Source organism: Gorilla gorilla, chromosome 22, assembly GCF_029281585.2.
Source record: "Gorilla gorilla gorilla isolate KB3781 chromosome 22, NHGRI_mGorGor1-v2.1_pri, whole genome shotgun sequence".
In the NCBI taxonomy this organism is placed as follows: Eukaryota; Metazoa; Chordata; class Mammalia; order Primates; family Hominidae; genus Gorilla; species Gorilla gorilla.
Genome location: NC_073246.2, coordinates 34,729,106 through 34,754,022, shown reverse-complemented (window position 1 = coordinate 34,754,022; position 24,917 = coordinate 34,729,106). Strand labels below are relative to the sequence as shown.

Genomic DNA, 24,917 nt, shown 5'->3' with positions numbered 1-24,917 from the left:
TGTTCAGATATTAGGTTTGCTAAACGCTCTAAGATCATAAACTGCTTCTTTGGATTTTGAAAACTGTTCAGCTTGTCTGCTTTACAGTTTGGTAAGGCCTTGGGACATGTGGAGTTAACTATACCTCTTACTATACTGGAAAGAGTCAGATCTTAGCTGCACCTAGTACATAATTAAAACAGCTTACCAGGTTTTACACTAAAATTAAAAATTGCTAAGAGTTACCATTATAACACGTAACTGGGACTACTAAAAATAGATTTACATGCAAGGTGTGTAAAGAAAGTAAAATATATTTTGGGTAAAAGATTATAAGAAGGCATGGGAATGTAAATTTTTGCCTAGTTTAGAGGGTTAAAGAATTGTTTTAAATCAGATAAGATAAAGCTAAAGGTTTAAAGAAGTTGTGAAAGGTTGGTAAAAATTAATCTTGTAAAAGAAACTTCATGTGAGATCAACTAAATTCAAAAGGGTATGATTTGGTTTTTCCGTAAATCAAGCATTGGAATTAAAGCATAACAGGGTTTTCTTAATGCATTGATCTGCTCTTTAACAAAAATTTGTAAAGGGTTATAAAAGGTTTATAGGAACCTCACCTCATGGTCAAACTGGTTAAGATTGGATAGAATTATCTATAAGGTTTCAAAAAAAGGAGGGAGGAAGACAAGACAGATTGTTTGGAAAGCTAAGTCTTCCCTCTTAATATGTAAAGGTTTTCGCCTTTTTAAAAACGTTTAAATCATCATTTTGGCTAAATAAATGACTTGTGGTAACCTGGAATTCTATTGCATAATATCAAATGTTTTAAACCTTTAACATGTTTGTAGGCTTCCCCAAAAATCAAACTTCAGCTTCAAGGTTGTCTTTTCTAACCCCTAACTTTTGGATGCTACAGAGGGCCCCTGGAACATCCAAAAGAGAGGTAAACAGGATTATTTGACATGTTTAGTTACATGGGATTGCCAAAATAAAAATAACATTTAATTTTCAGGTTCTATTTTGGTGAATAATATTAATGTATGTTCCAAAATTGTATAGGATTTCTAAAATTCTAATGTCTGAGTATATGTTATCAATCATAATTAAGGTTGTTATGTTAAGTTATTGTAAACCATACAAGTAGCCAAATTTCTCTGTCAATCAAGTTTTTAACTGTAACTAGCCTGAACATTTTGTCATTCACAGATAATGGTTGTCTTGTATTGTTCCTTTTCAAAAGATGCTTGATAATCAGCTATAGAACTTTGACAGGTGCTCTTAAATGCAGGTTCCTGATATCTTTGGAGATTGTGACATTGGAATAAAGGAAAAACGTTCAGGACTCATGAAGAGCTGAAATGTTCATGAATATCAAGCAGAACAAGAGTTAACTGATTGGACTGAATCAATAGAAAACTGAAGTAATGTTTTCAAAATTTTGCTTAAAACATTGCTGATCCTTGTTTTGTTTTTCAGAGTCAAGGAATCTTTTGAGCTATCTACAACTTTTAACAATTGAGTAAGGTATACTCCTATGAACAAAATTTGGAGGATATTTGTTTCTCTCTGCCTGGTTTCTCTAGAATTTGGAAACTATTTGTGAGTATCCTTAACTTACGGCAATATAGTTATTTGCACCAGTGCAATAAGAATCCATTTTCTTTTGCAGCAATATTCAATTGGAGAAACTGGTTGTTCTGCCAAGGCTTTGACTGGAATGATGTACTTTCCTTTAGGGAATCAAGCTTGACTTGCAGAACCAATAAAAGCCCCTTTGGAAAGCTGGCCTCACACCTTGTCTACACAGTTCCTTTACAGGGTTCGTAACCTGTGGTGAGTAAAGAATGTTACTTTCTAACAGGCCCAGCAGCCCCAAGCTTTCTTAGAACCTCAGGAAGAGAGGAATTTACCCAAATCATAGGTATTTGAGGGTATAAACCCATGGCTGAGCTCAGCTTTGAAAAGTTTTATCCAAGATTACTTCTGGAACAGAGTTTCATCAAAGCCAACTTAGAAAAGCCTATGTGAAAATAATTATTCTTCCTGCACTTTATGCAGATAATTAATCCATGTATAAGATGAAAGTTTATTTTGCAAACAACTCAGTCCTATCATGATTTGTTTTTAACAAAAATGAGGACTGGAGAGAGAAAAAATATGTTTCAAAACTTATCGTACACTTGACATTAAATTCTAGTCTCATTGTTTTTAAGTTTTTGTCTGCATTTTAGACTAACCCTGCTTATTCCTGTGAACCAACCAGTGATCTCCAGCTGCAGCTCAGAAGAAACAGAAGGACTGGGTAATGTAAAAATCTGGATCAATATTCTAGTTCTGAGCAATTATCCTGCAAATCCTGCCAGGTGATAGGAGTAAATAGGGTGCCCATAACCCCAAGGTTTCTTTGTTTGGGAAAATAAGACCAAGGGAGCTAACCAAAGCCAAGCTCCATGCACTCAAATCTTAGCAGGCATAACTATAGCCATCAGTTATCTGGGCATGTTGGCAACCTCAGGATTTTTGAGCTGTCCTTACCCCCTTGTTTCATTTTGATACATGTCTTCTAATAACCTGGCTTGTCTCTTTTCACCTTCAGGCCATCAAACTGCAAATGGTCATGCAACTGGAGCCTCAGACAATGGCTCCCTTTTGTCAGGGACCCTTAGAGAGGCCTCTGAGGGAGAACTGACTGCCATTTTCCCAAAATGGCACCTCCTGTCAGCATGAAGCAGTTAAGATCGGTCACCGTTCTTATCCTAATGACAGTTAGAGGTACCTCTTCAGAGGGGGGAATTGATAGCGGCAGGAGGCAGACAAATACCTAGGCAGATATGGGCAGGTCCCCGGTGAAACCTGACCTTCAAGCTAAAGACAGTTTAAAGCCTGAAAGCCAAGCTACAAGTCAAATCCACAGATTGGATTGAGAACCTGTCTTCCCATTTGGCACACTTTCCTCTGATTCGTCCCCACCCCTCACCTATTTTACATATACTTACCTTTTTCTAATTGGTTTTCTACACTGCTGTGCCCACCTTTAGTGGTGCCTTTGCTTTAGCCTTTCTTTGCATACTCACAAACCAAACAGCACACACTCCCCTATTCTGAGCCCATAAAAGTCCCTGACTCAGCCACACTGGGAGAGAGAAACCACCTGAGTGTGGGGGTGGGGGACCACCCCCCCCCATGTTCCCTCTCCACTGAGAGCTGTTCCATCGCTCAATAAAATTCATCTCCATCCATCCTCACCCTTCAATTGTCAGCAGCATATCCTCTTTCTGCTTGGACATGACACAAGAGCTTAGGAATCACCAAACTTGGGTACAAGCTATAACACTGGTGGGCCAAGTGGGCAGGGCGCCTCCAGAGGCAGGCCAGGCTAAGCAAGGTCTGGGCAGGGAGGGGGTCACTGGCCATGGAAGTCCCCAGTTGGCAAAGTGGCCAAGAAAAATCCTGTGTCACAAGTAAATATGGCCTCCCTGCCCCACTGCGTTCCTGCCCCTGAAAAGCAGCTGACAGGATTTGCATAATATGATAAATTTCCAGAGGTCAGCTTAACTACATATGTGAAAATATATATATCCTTTGACCTAACAATGCCTCTTTTAAGTCTTTATCTTAAAGAGCTAACCAGAGAAGTACACAAAAGGTATTTGTACAAGACATTGATTTCAGCTTTCTTTCTAATAAGAAAAAAATGAGCACCCCCACAAATGGCCCACAAAAGGGATTAATTATATAATTAAAGAATATCTATATGATGAACTCTGATGCTGTCTTTAAAAAGGAATATGGGCCAGGTGCGGTGGCTCACACCTGCAATCCCGGCACTTTGGGAGGCTGAGACAGGTGGATCACCTGACATCAGGAGTTCAAGACCAGCCTAGCCAACATGATGAAACCCTGTCTCTACTAAAAATACAAAAAATTAGCTGGTCATGGTGGCACGTGCCTGTAATCCCAGCTACTCAGGAAGCTGAGGCAGGAGAATCACTTGAACCCTGGAGACAGAGGTTGCAGTGAGCCGAGATTGTGCTATTGCACTCCAGCCTGGGCAACAAGAGCAAAACTCCATCTCAAAAAAAAAGAAAAAGGAATATGAAGATATAGAGTTAGTGAAATGAAAAAAAAAACTTCATGACATATTGTTGGCTAAAACAAGCTATTTATAAAATGGTATGTATGGATGGGAGGGGGTGGATGATGAGAAATTAATTAATGGCTACAATATTCCTCATTTGCATGATGGACACACTAAAAGCCTTGACTTCACCACTACACAATCTGTCTGTACAACAAAATTCCACTTGCACCTCATAAATTTATACAAATAAAATAAAAGAAAATGGTATGTATGATATAGTACCATTGTTACTGGGCAAGATGTATAAGTGCATAGACATCCGAAAAAGCAGTCTCCTGTTTACCGGCAGTGGTATCTCTCAGTGGTGAATTTAGGATGACTTTTACTTTGATCCTTACTCTGGCCTGTGTTGCTTGAACGTCCTACAAAAGGAGGTGTGGACTTCATCTGGTGCTGTGAAGAGGCCTCTAGGATGGAGCTGACTGAGCCTCTTGAGAAGCCCTGGGGAGTCCCAGCATAGTGACGGGCGGAGGCCCCAGGGATGGAATTGCTGGAGGGTGGGCAGAAAGGCTTAAATGATGTGGAAGCAAAGACAGAGCCCAAGCAGTTTTATGGCAAGAGAAAGGGCTGTGATGAAGCAGAATTTCCGGGTGATTTGGCTGAGCTCTCCGCGAGGCTGCATGGGATTCCATGTCCCATTATTATTCATAGAATTCTTGCTATCATGGAACTTATTGGGCCATTGAAACAGCCTGGCTAAGTGATTGTTGTTTTGTGTTTTTGTTGTTGTTGTTGTTGTTGATTTTATTTTTTATTTTTATTTATTTTTTTGGTCAGCTTGGGACCTGCTGGGGAAAAGTAAATACCAAGCTAACTTTCCCAAGGAATTCCATAGTCATTGGAGGTGGGGGAGAAATTCTTCCACAGAACATGTGAAATCATTAAGGTCCACAAGTAGGCTGCAGACTATCTTGATTGGCAGTTGCATCCAGCACAGTGAAATACAGGACATTTTTCTTTCCTAAAAAATGGTGAAAATGAGGTAAAGAATAATGAATCTCTTCATATAACAGGAATCCGGCGTATAGAGTGAGTGTAGAATGTCCTGTAATGGTTCCATTTAGTGTTGAGATCCTCAGGCACCAAAGATGTAACTACTAGATAGTACAATAGCTCTAATCCTGCAAAATTTTCTAGCGGAAGAGGGAGAATAAGAAGCATTTTTGGCATAAGTACTAGTTTGCCTGATTAAATATTCTCTATAGAGTAGGTGGAGTTCACAATAGAAATCAATAATATTGAAATAATTATCATAGTGTTGGTCCAGCACAGAAATATTGTTCAGTACTTCAGTAACATATTTTCCACTACCTAAATTCAAAAAAGTATTGTAAAAATATAGCCAAAACACTTCTTTTCTCTTCCATAAGACTCTATTTGATAGAAAATACTTATTAAAAGGAAAATATCTTCAAACCGTTTGCCCAAAATGGCTCCAGTGCAAATGTCTGGGAAAATGACATGCTAATATTCAGAGGACTTTCCTACTTGATCCTTTTAACAGCGGTCACTTGAAAACCTCACATTAGATTTGCACACCATACCAAATCAAAAATTAAACAGCCAAAAGAAATAAAAAACAAAACCATAATGCAAAACCAAGCTGCAACAAAAAGCCCTCAAACATTTGAGGCTATTTAAACATTTTAGAACATCTCAAAGTGAAAACAAACTTCTCTGCTCAAAACTAGTAAGCAAATTTTTAATGTTGCAACACAGATTTTCTATCATGTACTTTGAGTTAACACAGAGATACAACTTAATACAATAAGCATGGCTGGCTTCTCCTGTTTGGGATTCTTAAATTGAAAGAAATATAGCATGCTGGCTATTTACTCTGTTTGAATTAACAGCAATGTACATATAGGATATTGTTAAGATCTAGTCATTCTATGACCCTTTGCTGCTTAAAATTTCTCCGTTTAACAGAATCCATACATTGGTAATGTTTAAAATAAGACTTTTCTGTGACCAAAAAAAAAAAGTATTTGTGTAATCTTCAAAGTGTTTAATTTGTATTAAAGCTAAATCCAGAGGCTCTGAAACCTTAGGGGCTCTTGATGTGGATTTTTGTTCTGGTTCACACACCTTGAGACAAAGGCTCATAGTCAAGATGTGGAGGAAAAAGACGTTTTTTTGTGTGTGTGAGATGTGGGGCAAATTTATTCCTGAGGCAGCCTGGAATGGGCTTCAGAAAATGGATAGAGTGTCTTCTTGAAGAAAGGGCCTCTAAGTAAACTCCACTGCCATTCAAAAGATTTGCTCTGACACTTAACAAGTGGTGCAGGAAGAAAGGAAAATCTGTTGTCAGGTTTGGGGTGTTTATCAGCTCCCCTCGAGACACTTGACCTAATGCTGCGGTCCCCCTAATCCGCTGATCTGCATGCGGTGGCCCTGCAAGCCTCAGCCCACAACTGCCAGCAAAATTGCCTGGAACACTTATCCCAACACATTGATCCCTCAGTATATTGTGTGCCGCTCACCTACTCCCCCTCCTCCCCTCCCGCCCCCCTCTTGCGACTCCCCCGAAATTTAATTCTGCTCACAAATTGTGAAATAAGTTGTTTGGGCTGGATTTGTCGAGTGAATTGTCCCACTAATGAAACAGTCTGTTCATTATACAGTGGTAGGACGGAAGATTTAGCGCTCCCATACCCCGGGACCCAGGCAGGTTAACGTTTTTAGACTGACAGTTGACAAAAGAATGAATAGCTCTCTCCTGTCAAATCAGGCTTACAAACAGCTTGGCATACAAACAGTTACTGCTTGCATGCATGAGGATTTAGGGTCCCCGTCTGCTAATGCCCCAGATTTGTAAGTACAAATTGGTTAGCCTTCAAACTGTTTGCTAAAGGAATAAAATGACCAAAAATTAGTTTGTTTTAGGCTTTCCCCCTCCCCTCCCTGCTCCTGCAAGTGAAACATTAAAAAAAGAGAAGAAAAGGATAAAATAGTGTGTAATGGTCTCATGCAATATTGTTGGGTTTCTGGGTAAGGCATCAAATTAAGCAGAACCATTGTTTGGCAGGAAACATTTTGTTGTGCTCGGACACCCTGCTTCTCGAAAAGCAGCTGAAAATCTAATGGAATTAATGTAAGACATGTGATTTTAAATGATAGGGAGCAGAGGGGGAAGGAGAGTGATCAAAAATATTCATTTCTATTCATTTTAGTACCTGTTGCTTAAAACAGGTTACAATAATACAGTGGGTAATTGAGATTTCTGAAACTTTTTCATAGGCAATTATATGTACATTAGATAAAAACCATTTTAGTTTTCCTTGTTGGTTTGCATCATTTTGTGACTAAAGTAAACTAATGCAAAAATCACTGAGAAAGAATGCTTTATAGGAAAGAAAGTAAATACTTTTACCAGGTGATTTCTCGATGTGGTGATAATTTTTAGTCTGGGTTAGGTTAAATGACTCTCTGCTATATTATAACTGAGGCAGAGCAGTTGACAGGGACAGGAGTGATAGCATATATTTTTATTGAATTCTAGGGAACACAAATGAAAAAAGGTAATAGACAAGAATTTTTTCAACTTCAACATGACCCAGTGTCTTTGAATTAAGAACTCTTTTCTTCTTTATAAAATATATTCCCAGGATAGCCATATTTCAGTGAGTTCATAATCACATCTTTCTACATATGCTAAAGACAATTTTTAAAAATCAGACCTTTTGGAAACTTTGCAAGTAGCAGTTATGAGTTAATTCAAACATTCCTTACAACCTTTTCTCTTATCAGCGTCTAAGTCTTCCACGGGTATTTGCAGCATTAAGAGTTCCAAACAATAAGTACAATCTTAATGCAATGCATAAGTGTACAAAGTCAATGACAGTTGCTATTGGAAATCTGAATAAAGCAAGAGCATTAGGCTGCTAGAGAGAATAAGTGGGACAGCCTTCGTCCCAGATATGATTGAATCATTTTTTATGAAGTCGTCCAAGCCTATAGAATGTTCTGCACCTGTGAGTCCTTATGCCAAAATTGGTCATTTAAATCTGAGGATGGGAATGGGAGAGAAAGTCACAAACAACTCAATAGCAAACAATACTATGGCTGCACACAGAACAGACCCGAGTGGTCTCTCTCCATTTCCCATTTCTCCTTACCACTCCCAGAACTTTGCGAACATCTTCCTCTAAAATCCATTCCTTTCCCATCGACCCTAAATTTTTTTTCCTACATCATCACATTTTGGGCGTTTTAAAGACAGAGGCCAGGACTGATGAAGAACTTCAGGTTAAGAAAATGCATATGTTTGGTGAAAACTTTTTGGAGAAATATGCTTAGAGAAATGGCATTTTCCTATGGATTTTACAGTGCAGTGATTCCCTTACAATGGAAAACCAGAGAAAATGCGGGGGTTTCAGTAATCAGGTCATCTGTTTGGGGCAGACTTCTCCATACAATCCACAAGATTACAAAGAACGCAGAGGGGAGTAAGACTAAAGCTGACCTAAGTTCCATGCAAGAGTTGAAGAGAAATGAATAAATACTTAGGGCTGCTTATTGTCTTACTCCTTATGAGAAACAAAGGCTGCTGATGGAAAGCATTGTTAATAGCACACTATAGGCTAAAATACAAAGCCTTCTTGCTCTAAAAAAGAGCTGAGGCTAAAGCAAGCAAGCAAGCAAGCAAGCTGCATCATTAGCAGGAAGGGATGGGCATGGCGCACAGGTCTCTACAGAAGGAAATGCCGTTGACCTACATGGAAAGATTTTCATGGTGGTAAAGCCTCAGTCACCCAGTGACCATGGGCAGGTCTCTTAACCTCTTTGAGCTTCCCCATCCCATCTGTAAAATGGAAAGAACAGCATCTCATGCTGTTATTGTAATGGATAATTTATGTGTTACACAATGCCTAGTCCAGCAAACAAATATATGTAAATATTTCATATATATATATATGTATATATATATAAGAATAAATAGCAGACAGGCATGGTGGCTCATGCCTGTTATCCCAGCACTATGGGAGGCTGACGCAGGCAATCCCTTGAGCCGAGGAGTTTGAGTCCATTCTGGGCAACATGGTGAACCCCCATCTCTACAAAAAATAGAAAGAGTAGCTGGGCATGGTGGTAAGTACCTGTACTCCAAGCTACTTGGGAAGCTGAGGTGGGAGGATCAGCTGAGCCTGGGGAGGTTGAGGCTGCAGTGAGCCATGATTGTGCCACTGCATTCCAGCCTGGGGAACCCTGTCTCAAAAAATAAAAATAAAAAAAGGAATATATATTCTTATGAGGTTTCTGAGCAATTGCAATTGGCTGAAGCAGAAAAATCCTAGTGTTTTATGATGTATCTAAAAGCCCAGTGGAAAACAGAGGGTGATGGTTGTGGCTGAATGAGCTACCCGATCAGTAAACCTCAGGTTGGTGTTGCATCCCCCAGTGAGGCTTAATTCATCTAACGTCAGGTCTGGATGTCAGTCTCCCTCATCTTACAGATGAGGAAGCTGAGGTTCAAATTAACATGGGGTTAAATCTCAGGCCTCCTAATCACCAGTCTAGTAATGTTCTTCCCCTTCAGCACATTCCTTCTAAAGGAAAGGTTGTAATGCTGTAACCTGGTTTATCTTTTGACACGTAACTCTTATTTTATCTGTACAAAATGGGGCATTTGTGTGGGTTCAGTGAGTTTTCTGAAGTAACATTGGTTCAGTACTTTTTGCCTTTTAGGCATGTTTATGAATCTGTGAGATCTATTTTTAGAAGTTAATTACCAAGTCTACCTTTTTTCCAGTTAAATGCCTAGGTTGTGGTTATTGTTGTTTTGTTACTTATAAAGTAAAATAAGCAGAAAAAAAACCCAAAAAACAAAATAACCTATTTGTTATTTTAAATCTTCTAAAATATAACATCAAAAATACATTTTTGGCCGGGCGTGGTGGCTAATGCCTGTAATCCCAGCACTTTGGGAGGCCGAGACGAGCAGATCACGAGGTCAGGAGATCGAGACCATCCTGGCTAACACGGTGAAACCTTGTCTCTACTAAAAATACAAAAAATTAGCCGGGCGTGGTGGCAGGCACCTGTAATCCAAGCTACTCGGGAGGCTGAGGCAGGAGAATGGCATGTACCCGGGAGGCAGAGATTGCAGTGAGCCAAGATTGCGCCATAGCACTCCAGCCTGGGGGACAGAGCGAGACTCCGTATCAAAGAAAAAAAAAAAAATCACATTAAAAAATCTATTGATTTGAGAAAACTGTACTTAAACCATGGCCCCAGGGTGAAATGAATGGTGAGTGGGAATGCCAATTAAAACAGATGGGAGGAGAAACGTACTTGCGTTACCTTACACAGGTTTTCTAGGATTCCCTAAGTTCCCCAGAAACCTCTAGAAGGTGTTTGTTTTCTCTTTTGCCATCTCCCTTTCTGGGAAGGCTGTCAGAGTCCCTTCACCCCGAGCACCCATTCAACATAAAGCAACAGAGAGGCTAACACGGCTGCCACTTCCAGGCAGGGCTCAGGTTAGGATATTAGCTGCTCACGGCTTGGCTACATATTGCTTTGATTCAGTATTAGCAGCATCCTGCCGTGGTAAATATTATCTTTTAGAGAAAGGGATCCAGAAAGAGACGTCTAAAGCCCCCAAGATGAATTTCATCATTTTACCCAGTACAAGCCCATGGCAGATCTATACAAGAGCCACCGTTCTCTAACTAAAAATGGGGCCAGGGCACTGAGTCCTATGTGAAAGGAATGTAATGATGGGGTTGGAAAAAAACGAAAACAAAAAACAAAGAGGCTGTGCAGTCAGAGGACATGGTTTTGAATTTTATTTTATTCCCGCTCACCATTCGTTCACCATGGGGCCATGGTTTAAGTACAGTTTTCTCAAATCAATAGATTTTTTAATGTGAAAAAGGTATTGTTGATGTTATATTTTAAAAGATTTAAAATAACAAATAGGTTATTTTGTTTTTTTGGGTTTTATTCTGCTTATTTTACTTCATAAGTAACAAAACAACAATAACCACGACCTAGGCATTTAACTGGAAAAAAAGTAGACTTGGTAATTAACTTCTAAAAATAGATCTCACAGATTCATAAACATGCCTAAAAGGCAAAAAGTACTGAACCAAGCTGTGTGGCCTCAGTTATTTAGTTTATTCACTTAGGTATTCAATTATTTAATTCTTCATCTAGAAGATGGAGGTGATAATAATATCTCCCTCATGAGGTTAAAAGTAAAGATTAAATAAGCAGACACATATAACACACACATACAGTACTTACAGCACAGTCATGTGGTTCATAAGTGTTAGCTGCTGTCAATGGATATTCACAAGACCCTCTAGTGAATGTTCACTAGTGTTCAAAGTGTGGGCCTTGGACCAGAAGAATGGACATCAACTTGTCAGCAATGCAGAATCTCAGGCCTCGCCCCACAACTGCTGAATCAGAATCTGCACTTTCGTAAAGCACTCCGATGATTCGTGCGTCCATGAAAGTTGGAGGAATGCTGGCTTAGAACACACACTCCAGACTTGTCCCTTGAGGCTTTGGCTGGGTGGCATTGAAATGAATGCGGAAGTCTTCAGCTTGGATCTCCCATATGCTAGCACACTACCCAGTGGTGTGGGCTGCAGGCTGGTTATTTAATGAGTTTTATGATACATTAAATGTTCCAGACCTCACGGCAATTTGACCATTAAAGAAATAACTTTTTTTAAGGTAGCCCAAAACAAGCCAACTCAAGCGAATAATGGGATTAGCGCGGTGATATTGAAATCAGAGTCAGACCACGTGAGTCAGTCTCCATCAATCACGGCTGCTGTCCTCACAGCTGATTGTGGCACATTGTTTCATCAAATTAAACACCAAAGGGATGTTGTAAAGGCAGCATATGGTCCTCTTTCAAAAGTAGTTAGCCTGGCATTGCACAAGTGGCCTCATGGTGGCTCCCCTGAAACCTTCTAAATCAACATATTGAGGGTATTTGCTTTCGCAAAACAATGACTCATAAAAGTGGTTGCTTTTAATTGCAGACTTGATAACGTTGTCGTCGGAAGCAAGTCCAGGATGTGAGATGGGAAGGAGAGTAGATGGACTCATGATGAAAGGACAGAAATCAACTGCCATCTTTTCCTGTTCTTCCATTGCAGTGGCAGTGATCACAGAGGAGAGATGCCTATGTTCACCTCTTCCACCTGGATAGATGCTGAGCTCTTAGAAATTGACTTTCCAGGGGATACACAGGCTCACGCCTATAGTCCCAGAACTTTGGGAGGCTGAGGTGGAAGGATGGCTAGAGGCCAGGAGTTTGAAGCTACAGTGAGCTTGAGACCAGCTTGAGACTAGACCCTGTCTCTATAAAAAATGTTTAATAAAAACTTAGCTGGGTATAGTGGCATGTATCTGTAGTCCTAGCTACTTGGAAGGCTGACATGAGAGGATGGCTATGTCCAGGAGTTCAAGGCTGCAGTGAGTGAGCTGTGATTGCTTCACTGCACTTCAGCCTGGGTGACAAAGCAAGATCCTGACTCAAAAAAAGCCGGGGGGAGTAGGAATAAAAGAAAAGAAAGCAATAGACTTTTCTCCCTCTCTATTAGGCAAAAGCAGACTGGGGATGGTTTTAGAATCAAGGCAAGAATAAAGACATGTGGCTAAAAGACCTGCTGGAGGGGGAGAGGATGTTCTCAGGAGAGACAGAGGACAGAGCTTCGCAGAGGAGCCGGTGAAGGGCAGCTGTGTCAGCCTCTGGTGGTTCCGGTAGAACCCTCGTAGTTTTTGATGCACCAGCTAGATGATACTGGAAGGTGAGGCCAGCCCAAGTCTGACTTTCAAGAGAAAGTCATTAGGCAATATTAGGAGCGATGTTTGGTTGCTATTTTGCATGTATGTGGCTGACCTTTGCTCCATGAATGTGATGGATTAGCCAACGTGTGATTAGTGAATAGCAAACCTCACAGCGCCCCTGTGAGCTCAGCATGAAAGGAATGATGTCATATCATAGGTAGCAGGTAACCTGAGCCATATTCCTCTCTTGTAACTGCAACTCTTATCCCACCCTCCCCTCAAAGTGCCCCCAAAATAAGAGGGCTTGACCAGCCTTGGCGCAGGGTTGGAGATTGCATGGGTCACCTCCCACCTTCTGGTTTGTATGTGACCCTTTGTCACTTCTGACCACAGAGTTGCCACCATTCCTGGGGGGCAGCCCTAAGTCCACAGCCCCCTTTTATGTCTGCTCAGAGGTAAACACAACTAAGAGAACTAAGGGAACATTTGAATCACAGCCTGAAAAAAGATATTATTATTGGCTGGGCGCAGTGGCTCACCCCTGTAATCCCAGCACTTTGGGAGGCCAAGGCGGAAGGATCACTTAAGCTCAGGAGTTCAAGATCACCCTGGGCAACGTGGTGAAACCCATTCTTGCTAAAATAAAAAAAATTAGCCAGGCATGGTGGCTGTAATCCCAGCTACTTGGGAGGCTGAGGCACCAGAATTGCTTGAACCCAGGAGGCAGAGGTTGCAGTGAGCTGAGATGGCACCACTGCACTTCAGCCTGGGTGACAGAGTGAGACTGTCTCAAAAATTAAAATTAAAATTAAAATTAAATAAAAGACATTATTATTATTATTATTATTATTATTATTATTCAACAGCAAGACATGACCTTCATTTTTCAAAATCTACTGAAGGGGATAAAAATAAAAGTGAAAGTCTTGTCAGCTGACTCTTTTACCAACCTTCCCCTTCTGTCCAAGAGTAGCCACTGGTGCTGGCATGTTCTCTACCCCGAAAAGGATCTTAGATGATGCCTGGTCAGCTTCCCAGTGGATATAGAAATCTCCTCAACACTGAGAATGAACCAAGATGCCTTGGTAAAATCATCCTACTGATAATACTTCACAAATAACACAGCCTTTTCCCTTGAGAGTTGGGAAATACTGGTTTTTACCCCAATTTATTAAACTCTGGCAGCATGATACAGTATCATAGGGGTGCTATTTTACCCTTCATAAAACAGACATGGGTTCTACCATGTCTAGGCTTCTGCAGAGGCCTCAGAAAACTTCCAGTGGTGGCGCACGGTGGAAGGCAGGCACATCACATGGTTGGAGTAGGAACAAGAGAGAGAGGGGGAAGGGGCTACACACTTTTAAACAACCACGTCTCACCAGAACTCACTCACTATCCTGAGGACTACATCGAAGGGGTGGTGCTAAACCACTTATGAGAATTCATGAGCACCCATGAGCCAATCGCCTCCCACCAGGCCACACCTCCAACATTGGGAACCTCCTTCCTACCAGTGGGCAAAAAGCAATAAATCACTAGGTAACCAGGACAATTCAATCCATGAGTAGCAACAGAAGCGACCTCAAAATTCCAAGTTATTTTTCATGACCAAACAAAACTTTTAAAACTTCAAATAGAGGAAGTTGTGTCAACAGTTGCTAAGGTCATTATCTATTGAAGAGATTATTAGTAAAAGGAAGATTATATAAGAAATGGAACTCACCTACTGGTCTGATTAAGAAAATTCAGCATGGAAAGACTTCAATCAGAAAAGTGAGAGAAATATTTCATTCCTGCTTGAATAACAGGGGCATTTTAAAGGAAAACATGTGTGCCACAGAGTGGAGAGTGAGCTCATCCAAGACAAGACTTAGATCGTATCCTTAGCTGTGGCAAGACGAGGTGGCTCCTGGTATAGGATTCACGGGGGTTGGCAACTGTATTAGTCTTTTCTCACATTGCTATGAAGAAATACCCAATCTGCAACCAATTAAGCTGACTGAATTCCTTTCCTCACGGGGGCCAGGTGTGCAATGGCTGCAAACAGCAGCTTCCTTGGTAGTGTACGCAGCCTGTTTCTTGTATGCATTGCTCTAAGGGACCTTGGAGACAGGCCCTTCAGATGGATGTTCTTGTCTCTGACCTTGTACTACCCCAATGTATGCTCCAAACAGACATGCGAGGTGCCTTTGGAAAACCCCAGGGCACTGTGGCCAGGGTTCACATTGTACCATGGTTATCATGTCCATCTGCACCAAGCTGCAGAACAAGGAGCATGTGATTGAGGCCCTGCGCAGGGCCAAGTTCAAGTTCCCTGGCCATCCCGAAGATCCACACCTCAAAGAAGTGAGACTTCACCAAGTTCAATGCAGATGAATTTGAAGACATGGTGGCTGAGAAGCGGCTCATCCCAGATGGCTGTGGGATCAAGTACATCCCTAGTCGTGGCCCTCTGGACAAGTGGCAGGCCCTGCACTCATGAGGGCTTCCACTGTGCTGCCCCCTCTTAATACTCACTAATAAATCCTACTTCCTGTCCAAAAAAAAAGAGGAAGAAATACCTGAGAATGGATAATTTACAAAGAAGAGTTTTGAGGCTGGGTGCGGTGGTTCACGCCTGTAATCCCAGCATTTTGGGAGGTGGAGGCAGGTGGATCATGAGGTCAAGAGTTCAAGACCAGCCTGACCAACATGGTAAAACCCAGTCTCTACTAAAAATACAAAAATTAGCCAGGCGTGGTGGCGGACACCTGTAATCCCAGCTACTCAGGAGGCTGAGGTAGGAGAATCGCTTGAACCCGGGAGGCAGGGTTGCAGTGAGCTGAGATCATGCCACTGCACTCCAGCCTAGGTGACAAAGCGAGACTCCATCTCAAACAAAAAAAAAGAGTTTTGATTAGCTCACAGTTCTGCATGCTGTCCAGGAAACATGATGCTGACATCTGCTCAGCTTCTGCAGAGGCCTCAGAAAACTTCCAATGATGGTGGGCAGTGGAAAGCAGGCACATCACATGGCTGGAGTAGGAACAAGAGAGAGAGGGAGATGGTGCTACACACTTTTAAACAACCAGATCTCACCAGAACTCACTCACTATTCTGAGGACAGCATCATGTCGGTGGTGCCAAACCATTTATGAGAATTCATGAGCACCCATGAAACAATCACCTCCCACCAGACCACACCTCCAACACTGGGGATTACAATTTGACATGAGATTTGGTGGGGACGCAGGTCCAAACCATATCAGTGACCACGTACGATCTTAACCACTCAGCTAAAATAATGGCTACATGTAACCAACTTAAATGACCTTAATAAACTCGTAACCCTGGCGTTCGGGCCACCTTGGGATCTGCAGTAGCTGAAGCATAACAACCAACCAACCTGCTGGGGGAAGATGCGATTCAAAACACACCTGCGGTAAGTTATTTTTTGGTATCAATTTAAAGCCCAAACACTGATGCAATTTGGTCCTCTTTAGAGCCAGGCTTCATCAGGCACTCTCCCCGTTAATTAGCTGAGCTGTAAGATGTTGCTAATAGCCACACATCTTGTAAACATGTTGAGGAGGCCCTGGCCCTGCCCCTGAAGAGCCCGCACTGTTAAGCGATATCTCAGCTGGGGCAGGCAGAGCCGGTCTTCCCACCAGGGAGCGGTTGCAAGGTGTGCAGCCTCTGCTCAGCATCAAAACACTGTGCTCTGAGAGGTTCTCATTTGGTCATTGTTCCCCTAGAGGTGACTGCCTTTTGGTAGTAATGATAATAATAATGAGAAAGAGAATAAAAATGAAGAGGCAGAGGAGGAGTGGGAGAAGGAACTTGCCTTTACATTCACTAGAGAGACTAGAGGCAGTGAGACTGTGAACATTCTGCTTTCTTCCCAAGGTAAACGGAGACATCAAGCCTTGCAGAGAAGAAAATATCTGTGAGTGTTCCTTAGTCTGCTGACATGGCTGATCAGCTGCTCTCTGGCTAGCTACCAAAACTAAAACCATAGCAATGAATGATTAAAAACAGTTTCCCAAAACAGCACCCAGATAGGAAACTGCAGAGGCAGAAGAAAGAATGAATGAAGAGGTGGAGAGGCCACATGGCTGCAGCTCTGTTCGCTAACTTGATGTTTGAATTCTTTTGCAGGATTATGTCCAGTCTTTGGTATTCAGAGGTATATCAGGGAAGCTGACGGAATAAACCAAATGCAGAAGAATCCTGGAGTTATGGTGAACAACCATCCTAGTTTTCTCTGACTCTCCCAGTTTTAGTACTGAAAGTCCCTGTCCAGGGAAACCCCTGAGTCTGAGGCAAATCAAGATGGTTGGCCACCCTGCATAGAGTCATAGAAGTGCATGGTTAAAAGAGACCCTGGAGCCTCATACAACTCCCTCATTTTTGGCCCAGAGAGGTCAAAGAGGCAGCACAGCAAAGAGCTCAATGTCTTCTTAATAAATGATGAATAAATCTATTGTCTCGTCTTGTGAGTAAAATCACCAGAGATTATTAAATGTAAACATGGTACGAGACAAGGACTGGCACCAGAGTGAGGTGATGTGGGATCTAATCCTGGCTCTGCCACTAAATGGGGACCTTGGGTAGGGGAGCTCTGACCTGCCAGGTACTATACACCGATTATTTCATTAATCTGAATTATACTCCTCTAAAGCAGGATTAATATGCCTGTTTAACAGATGGAAGAATGGGCTCAGAGAAATCAAGTAACTAGCCCAATATCATAGTAAGAGATAAGATTCGAAGGTCAGTTACTCTGACACCAAAGCATATGTTGTTGCCAAAATAGCCCCTACACTGGTACAAAGCTGATGGCAAATCAGCTGCTTGTTGGTCCCATGAAGGACTCATCAGATGGGAACGGCAATTGGAAGAGATAATTTTTTTTCCATTTCTGCAATGCAATTAAGGATATAATAAAATCATCACAGAATGCCCAAATGATTGAAAATTGAGAGACTAGTACCAAGTCTACTTCCAAGAAAGATTTAGATTAGCTAGTGCATGTACTTAACCTGAGCTCTCTTTTCTGTTTTTTAATAACAAACTCAGCATCTGATTGATTTTAAGCCTAAGTTCACCAGTTTCTCATATCCACCAAATCAGAAGATAAACTGTATGAGGATAAGAATTTTGTTCACTGCCATAACCCCGGGGCACTTATGCTTGCCATGTAGTAGGTTTGCAATCCATATCTGTTGGATGGAAGAATGAATGAACAAATGAAAGAAATTCAAAATTCAACATAGGAATGTTAAGTAATCTTATTATGTATATATACATGTGATAATTTATTTAAAAGTTGATTGAGCACTCAATACAGGAGGTAGAAATAAGGGAAGTAAAGATTTATCTGCCACGCAAATATTAACCAAAAAATTATTGGGTGGATAAACTATAAGGATCAAATTGATCTATATATTTTTAATTTTTATAAATTAGAGATTTTTTAGACTAAAGGGGGTTAGTAGAAGGTTCCTGTGATGAAATAAAGAATCCTTTTAGCAAGATAATAATGATCATAAACTCATTTTTCTAAAACAGTTGAGGATTTGCTTCCAGTGAAGGACTCTTTTATGGTAAACTTGAGTCTCACTTTCCTTTGTTTATGTGGTGACATACATGTAGGAAGCAAAAAGCTGAATGCTTGTCTCTTTTGTTTTTTTTGAGACAGGGTCTCACTCTGTCACCCAGGCTGGAATGCAGTGGCACAATCACGGCTCACTGCAGCCTTGACCTGCCAGGGCTCAGGTTATCCTCCCATCTCAGCCCCCCAGGTAGCTGGGACTACAGGTGCGCCACCACACCTGGCTGATTTTCATATTTTTTCATAGAGGTGGGATTTTGCCATGTTGCCCAGGCTGGTCTCGAACTCAGCATATGTTATAAACATAATTTCTCTGATAGTAAGGATGATATATGTGGGCATTCAGTACTAGGGGTTTGGGGTTTATGGGTGAATGAAGTTTTATATCACTTACCATGTTCTATGCTCCTTAAACTAGCTAGTGCTTGAAAATGGTATTACCATACATATCTTCAAATATGTATATTTGACAGTGGAGAATAAAAAAGAATAAATCACATAGCTTTAAAAATGATGTCCAATAGAGCTTCAGCCTTTAAAACACATTTTAGAGGAAAAAATTAACTATTATATAGAGTTAATCATAATAAAACAACTTCTTAGGTTTGATAGCAGATCAAAAGTAAGCTTAAAAGTAATATACAGTGTTTAACATTTATGTATAAGTTTAGTGGTCTGAGAAATAACTTTCCAATTGTACGGCCACTCTGTATTAGACATGATATTAAGGTAATGATGGAATATGTTCTTTCTTTATGGATACAAGGGATCTATTACCATAAAGAATTAATTAAATCTGTTACTATATCAAGAAAAACAGTGCATAAAATACTAATGCTACAAGAAAATGTGTCTCAGCCGGGTTAACAGATGGGTGAAGTGTGAAGGCAGATAAACTCTGCTTCTTTTGGCTTAGTCTTTATATCTCCCTACAACTATAACTAATCCTCTTTATTTGAACAACTTCAAAGACTCTAATTTGACACACATGGCATGCATACAAGAGACACACTTTTAGTTCCTGCCAGCAGGTAATTAGAAGCAACAAAAAGGTATGTCTTGATGAAGAATTGCCTCGCTGCCCAAGCCACCACTTCAGCTGATCCAACAGAAATTCATCCTGTTACAGACCACTGCTCAGAGGCAGAGAAGGTCTGGTTTGCAGAGGAAAAAAAAAAATCATCCAGCCAATCAGACTTGAAATTGATCAATTTCATCCCATTATATTTATGTACAGAAAAAGCCTATTAATTTTTGTATAACTAACTTTATAACCAGGTACTTAGTCATATTATTTCTAACAGCTTTTCAATTGATTTATATGGATTTTAGAGATATATAATGATGTAATCTGCAAATAATTTTTCCCCATATTTACAGCTTTTTTTCCTCTTATCTAATTGCACTGGCCAGTACTCCTAGAACAGTATTAAAAAAATAGTTTCCATGGTGATCAATATTGTCTTTAATAACGGAAAAAATGGTTTTAGCATTTTGCCATTTAGCATCATGATGGTTTTTCAACTAATATGTGCATATGTGTTTACATGTTAATTTATTGTGTCCAGAATCTATTCCTAATTGAAACTTTTAAAATGAAGAAATGATTGTCAAATTTTGACAAAAAAAGCTCTTTGGGTCACAAAACTATAATTATGGGTTTTTTCTTCCATTATCTATTAATATAGTAAATTATGATAATAAACATAATAGCAAGCCATCCTTGCATTCTTATGATTTTTGCATTTTAATAAACTTCTAAATTCTATGTGCTAGTATTTTCTTTAAGAATTGTACTTAAGGACATACAGTATAAAGAGAATCAGGGCCAGGTGCGGTGGCTCATGCCTGTAATCCCAGCATTTTGGGAGGCTGAGGTGGGCAGACTACCTGACCTCAGGAGTTCGAGACCAGCCTGGGCAACGCTGTGAAACCCCATCTCTACTATAATACAAAAAATTAGCTGGGCATGGTGTCATGCGCCTGTAGTCCCAGCTACTTGGGAGGCTGAGGCAGTAGAATTGCTTGAACCCAGGAGGCAGAGGTTGCAGTGAGCTGAGATTGCACCACCACACTCCAGCCTGGGAGACAGCAAGACTGTGTCTCAAAAAAAAAAAAAAAAAGAAATAATCAGAATTATCCCTCTCCATACTGGCATTTCTACATTCTTTGGCTCTGTAGGAAAGTTGGTGCTGCTAATACACCTCTAGGATTTATTTGCTGTAAGCAAGTAATAATAATAATAGTAGCTCACACTTCCTACAGCATGTATTCTGTAACAGATGATGATCTGAGAGCTTGTTACATAATGCTTTCAATCCTGTGAGGCAAGTACTATCATCATTATCATCACCATTATCTCCACTTTTCAGACAAGGAAACTGAGCTTGTTCAAGGTCACTTAGGTAGTAAGTCACAAAGTCCAAGCAATCTGGCATGACAGTTTGTGTTCTGATTCCCTAAGTCACTCGTTCATTCCACCTGAAGCATGTATTTACTCACTGCCTCCTATTTTGAAGACACTTCACAATATTTTCCTTTTAAAAAGCAAATGAATACTTTGATGAACATCTAGGTCTATGCAGTAGTTCTAAAATGTTTGTATCTATTTATTCCAGGCACTATTCCCATAAAGCTCTCTCCCCAACCTTTCAAAATTTCTGTCCTAACTGCTGTGATCCAATATGTCAGGCTGAGAGAATATTAAGCTGAGCCCAAGATACTAGCCTAGTCTGATGACATTCTGGCAGAGTCTATGTGGATGCTCCTGGAAAGGCAAGGCCTTAGTAACAAAGGAGAACCGAATATCCATGTCAGCTGGATGACCAGGCTGTTGCAAATGATGCTACCCGACATGACATGTCTCATCTGGAAAAGAGAGAAAACTAGCTAGATGTGCAGCAAGGCATGAGTGCTTGGCCAGTAGAAGGTACAAGAAAATAACCAAGTGCCAACTACAGGCAGAGTGTGAGAGTGGAGCAGCGTCTGGGAGGTGCTTTTCACACCATATGTCTTTTCCTTTGCCCCACAGCCCCTGTGGCATTTTTGAGGTGTTAGCTCTTGATTTCTTCTATTACCTGGTTTACATTAGCCTCCTGAAGCCCCTTTGTGTGGGTTGTAGTGTCCTCTGTGAGGGTGATAAATAGAAGGCACCGTGGCCAATATTTGGGGGAAGGAGCCTTGTGAATGGGCCTGATGGGCCGAGGTTGGGGGCTGGGGAGGATGGAAAGAATGTTTCCTCTGTAATCCAGCATTTAATCACTGGCGCTGAGCACAATGGAGGCCCCTCCACCCTCCCAAGGCCTGATTTCATTTGGCAAGCCCAGCCCTCTTTTGTCAGCCTCACAAGGAGGTCCCACCCCTCCATGCTCCACACAAGGTTCGCTTCCCAAGTGTCATTGAGATGAAACAGCCAGAACATGGGCTGGGGACTGCTGGGCTCAGCCTCTCTCTGTCACCAGCACTGGTCCTTCCCTCATAGGCCTTTGTGACTCTGTGAATCTATAATTCCAGGAAATTTTATATTTAGTGTTCTCAAAGCGAGTGCAACCCGGTGCAACGCGTTTCTATATATATAACTTTTCCTAAGAAAATTATGATTCCATTCAAGAGCCAAAGAGTGCCAGATGGTTCCCAGCAACATGAAATGATAAGCGCAGTGGTACTAAAATGAAAGGAAACCTCTCAATGACTTTCATTTCTTCCCTTCCCTTCCAGTCCTTAAGTATTATGGCTATCTAATTTTATGTAATAATTACAGCAAATACGTGATTTTTTTGTACTTTTTTTCAGCCTAGTATTTTTTAATATTGCTATGTTGCTTTCGAAATAATTACGTTAATGCTAGATACTTACACTCACGTTCCTGGGTTAACATTTACCCTGTTGCCAGACACAGATATAAAGGGATGTCATACTGCAGGATCAGCCCCTGGAATCAGAAAACCTCAGCTTTGTTCTGCTTTTATTCCAACAGTGTGATCTGTGTACCTTAACCACTCTGAACATGTCTCTTCATCCATGAAGCAAGGGTCACAACCGCACCTACTTCCCAGGGCCACGGTAAAATGAAAGGAAATGATACATGTGACAGCTGCTTGTGAGCTGCAGAGCCAGACAAGTGGTAGTTATTAGTAGCTTGTTTCCCAGTTTTCAATGCTAAAAATAAAGATTAAAGTGAACATTTTCAAACACAGAGCATTCAACTCCCTTTAGATGCTTTGTCTAGGATAGATTCCAAAACCTAGGACTATTTGATCAAAAATAAAGAAATAAACATTTTTATGGTTCTTAGATCAGAATTGCTACCTGCTTTTCAAAGGGTTGAACCAACTTACATTGTAACTAGCTACATATGGATGTAGCACTTTGCCAAGACCTCACCAGCATAGCAAAATTTCGTTTTAAAACAGGTTGGCTAATTATATAAGTTGCCACCATTTGCGTTGTTTAACCACTGGTGAAGTCTGAACATTTTTCATATTTCCTTATGAAAAACAAGTGGGCATCAATATGTTTTAAGACCATTTTTAAAATAACACTAATTTCCCAAGGTCGGGAGAAAAAGACCATATCATGTAGAGAAACCAACTTGAGCTTTAAAATGACACTTAAGTACAAAAATGTTTGCAGGACTCTATAGCCAATGAGCTCTCCAAAACCAAGAACCCAAGTTCCCACTTTTGTCCTGAAATATATCTGGCCACAATGATTTATCCATATCTGGGGCCCAATCCTGCCTCTTTGGTCCTTTTCTGTAGTGTGGATATTAGCTTGTGAAGGCAAGCGACAGAGTTGGGGACTGACAGTTTCCTGGGGAAAAACGGAGGCTTAGGGGACTAGACTTCAACTAATGGACTAGTCAACAGATATTTATTGGGTGTTATTAAGCACTTACTAAAGCATGGCTTCTACTCTCAAAGAAATAGTAAGATGAAAGGGTTAACAACAGGAAAGCATCGTAGAACACAGAACATACTTGAAAACCTGGTGATGATGCCCCCTAGCACCCCGGCAGTCAGGAAATGGAGAAACCATGTCGCCTGGAGTGAGCTGGAAAATCTTCAGAGAACAGGTAAAAATTGCTCTGCCGGCCGGGCGCAGTGGCTCACGCCTGTAATCCCAGCACTTTGGGAGGCCGAGGAAGGTGGATCACCTAAGGTCAGGAGTTCGAGACCAGCCTGGCCAACATGGGGAAGCCCCGTCTCTACTAAAATATAAAAAATTAGCCAGGTGTGGTGGCACGCGCCTGTAGTCCCAGCTACTCAGGAGCCTGAAGCACAAGAATCACTTGAACCCAGGAGGTGGAGGTTGCAGTGAGCTGAAATTGCACCACTGCACTCCAGCCTGGGGAACAGAGCGAGACTCTCTCTCAAAAAAAAAAAAGAAAAAAATTGCTCTGCCTTGGGTCAGTGACAGCAGAACACAGACAAGAGGAGTCACCTAAAGTCAGGTCACCTAAAGTCTTTAGCACCTAGTCGCTGTGAAGAATTTAAAATTATGACAACTTTTTGGTAATGCATAGAGAAAAATATTGGTACAAAAATGTTGACAATGGTTGTATCTGGGGATGAAATTTGGGGAGATTATATTTCTCTCTATTTTATTTATTTATTTATTTATTTATAGAGATAGAGTCTCACTATGTCACCTAGGCTGGAATGCAGTGGCATGATCATAGCTCACTGCAGCCTCAAACTCCTGGGCTCAAGCGATCATTCTACCTCAGCCACCTGAGTAGCTAGGACTACAGGGCCATACCACCATGCCAGGCTAGCTTTAAAATTTTTTTTTTTTGTAGAGATCCAGCCTCACTATGTTGCCCAGGCTGGTCTCAAATGCCTGGCCTCAAACGATCCTCCAACTTCAGCCTCCCAAAGTGCTGGGATTACAGGCGTGAGCCATTGTGCCTTGTCTATATTTTTTATAATAACCATAGATGGCTCAAATGATAAAAGAATATGATAAAATAGGAAGTAATATTATGGGCTAACTCAGAAAACTAACTGCCATGTAAAACATTTTAATTAGAAAATGTATTTTGAGATCCAAAAATTTTAAAGTACAACCCCTTTATACATAGGGGGTTGGCAGTGTCATTTTTTTATGATCCACTATGATTATACAACAATCTGACAGTGCCTCTTCAGTACCTACCAAATACATCTCTGTACCTACTGAGGCGTTAGAATGATTTTTTGAACATTTGTCTCCAAACATATCTATCCGTGAAAAGAGGCAATACCAAAAGAAATGTTCTGGGAAGTTGGGGGGTGGAGGGATGTTTGTTTTTTAATTATTACGTTGGTGCAAAAGTAATTATAGTTTTGCAATTACTTTTAATGGTGCAATGACATAAACTGAGCATCTTGTAAATTGAATTGACCTCTAGCTGGGTCATACTCAGACCTAAAGCAGCACTGCCTATTATTCAGATGCTTTCCAAGGCAA

At 40.9% G+C, this 24,917-nt stretch overlaps 1 protein-coding gene and 1 non-coding gene across 3 annotated transcripts in view; one reads left to right on the top strand and one right to left on the bottom strand.

Annotated features, from left to right (window-relative positions):
• Nucleotides 1-4,773: 4,773 nt before the first annotated feature.
• The window catches only part of LOC101137472 (putative uncharacterized protein C21orf62-AS1), an 82,290-nt gene continuing 62,146 nt past the window's right edge, over nt 4,774-24,917 (bottom strand). For both annotated transcript variants that reach the window (XM_019017884.3, XM_004062708.4), the window contains exon 5: nt 4,774-5,081. In XM_019017884.3, coding sequence (XP_018873429.2) covers nt 4,956-5,081 — 126 coding nt within the window. In that variant the 3' untranslated portion in view covers nt 4,774-4,955. The remainder of the gene's footprint in view (nt 5,082-24,917) is intronic.
• Nucleotides 14,855-14,989, top strand: LOC115931885 (small nucleolar RNA SNORA70). Its single transcript, XR_004068309.2, has one exon. It is a non-coding gene; the product is annotated as a small nucleolar RNA SNORA70 (small nucleolar RNA).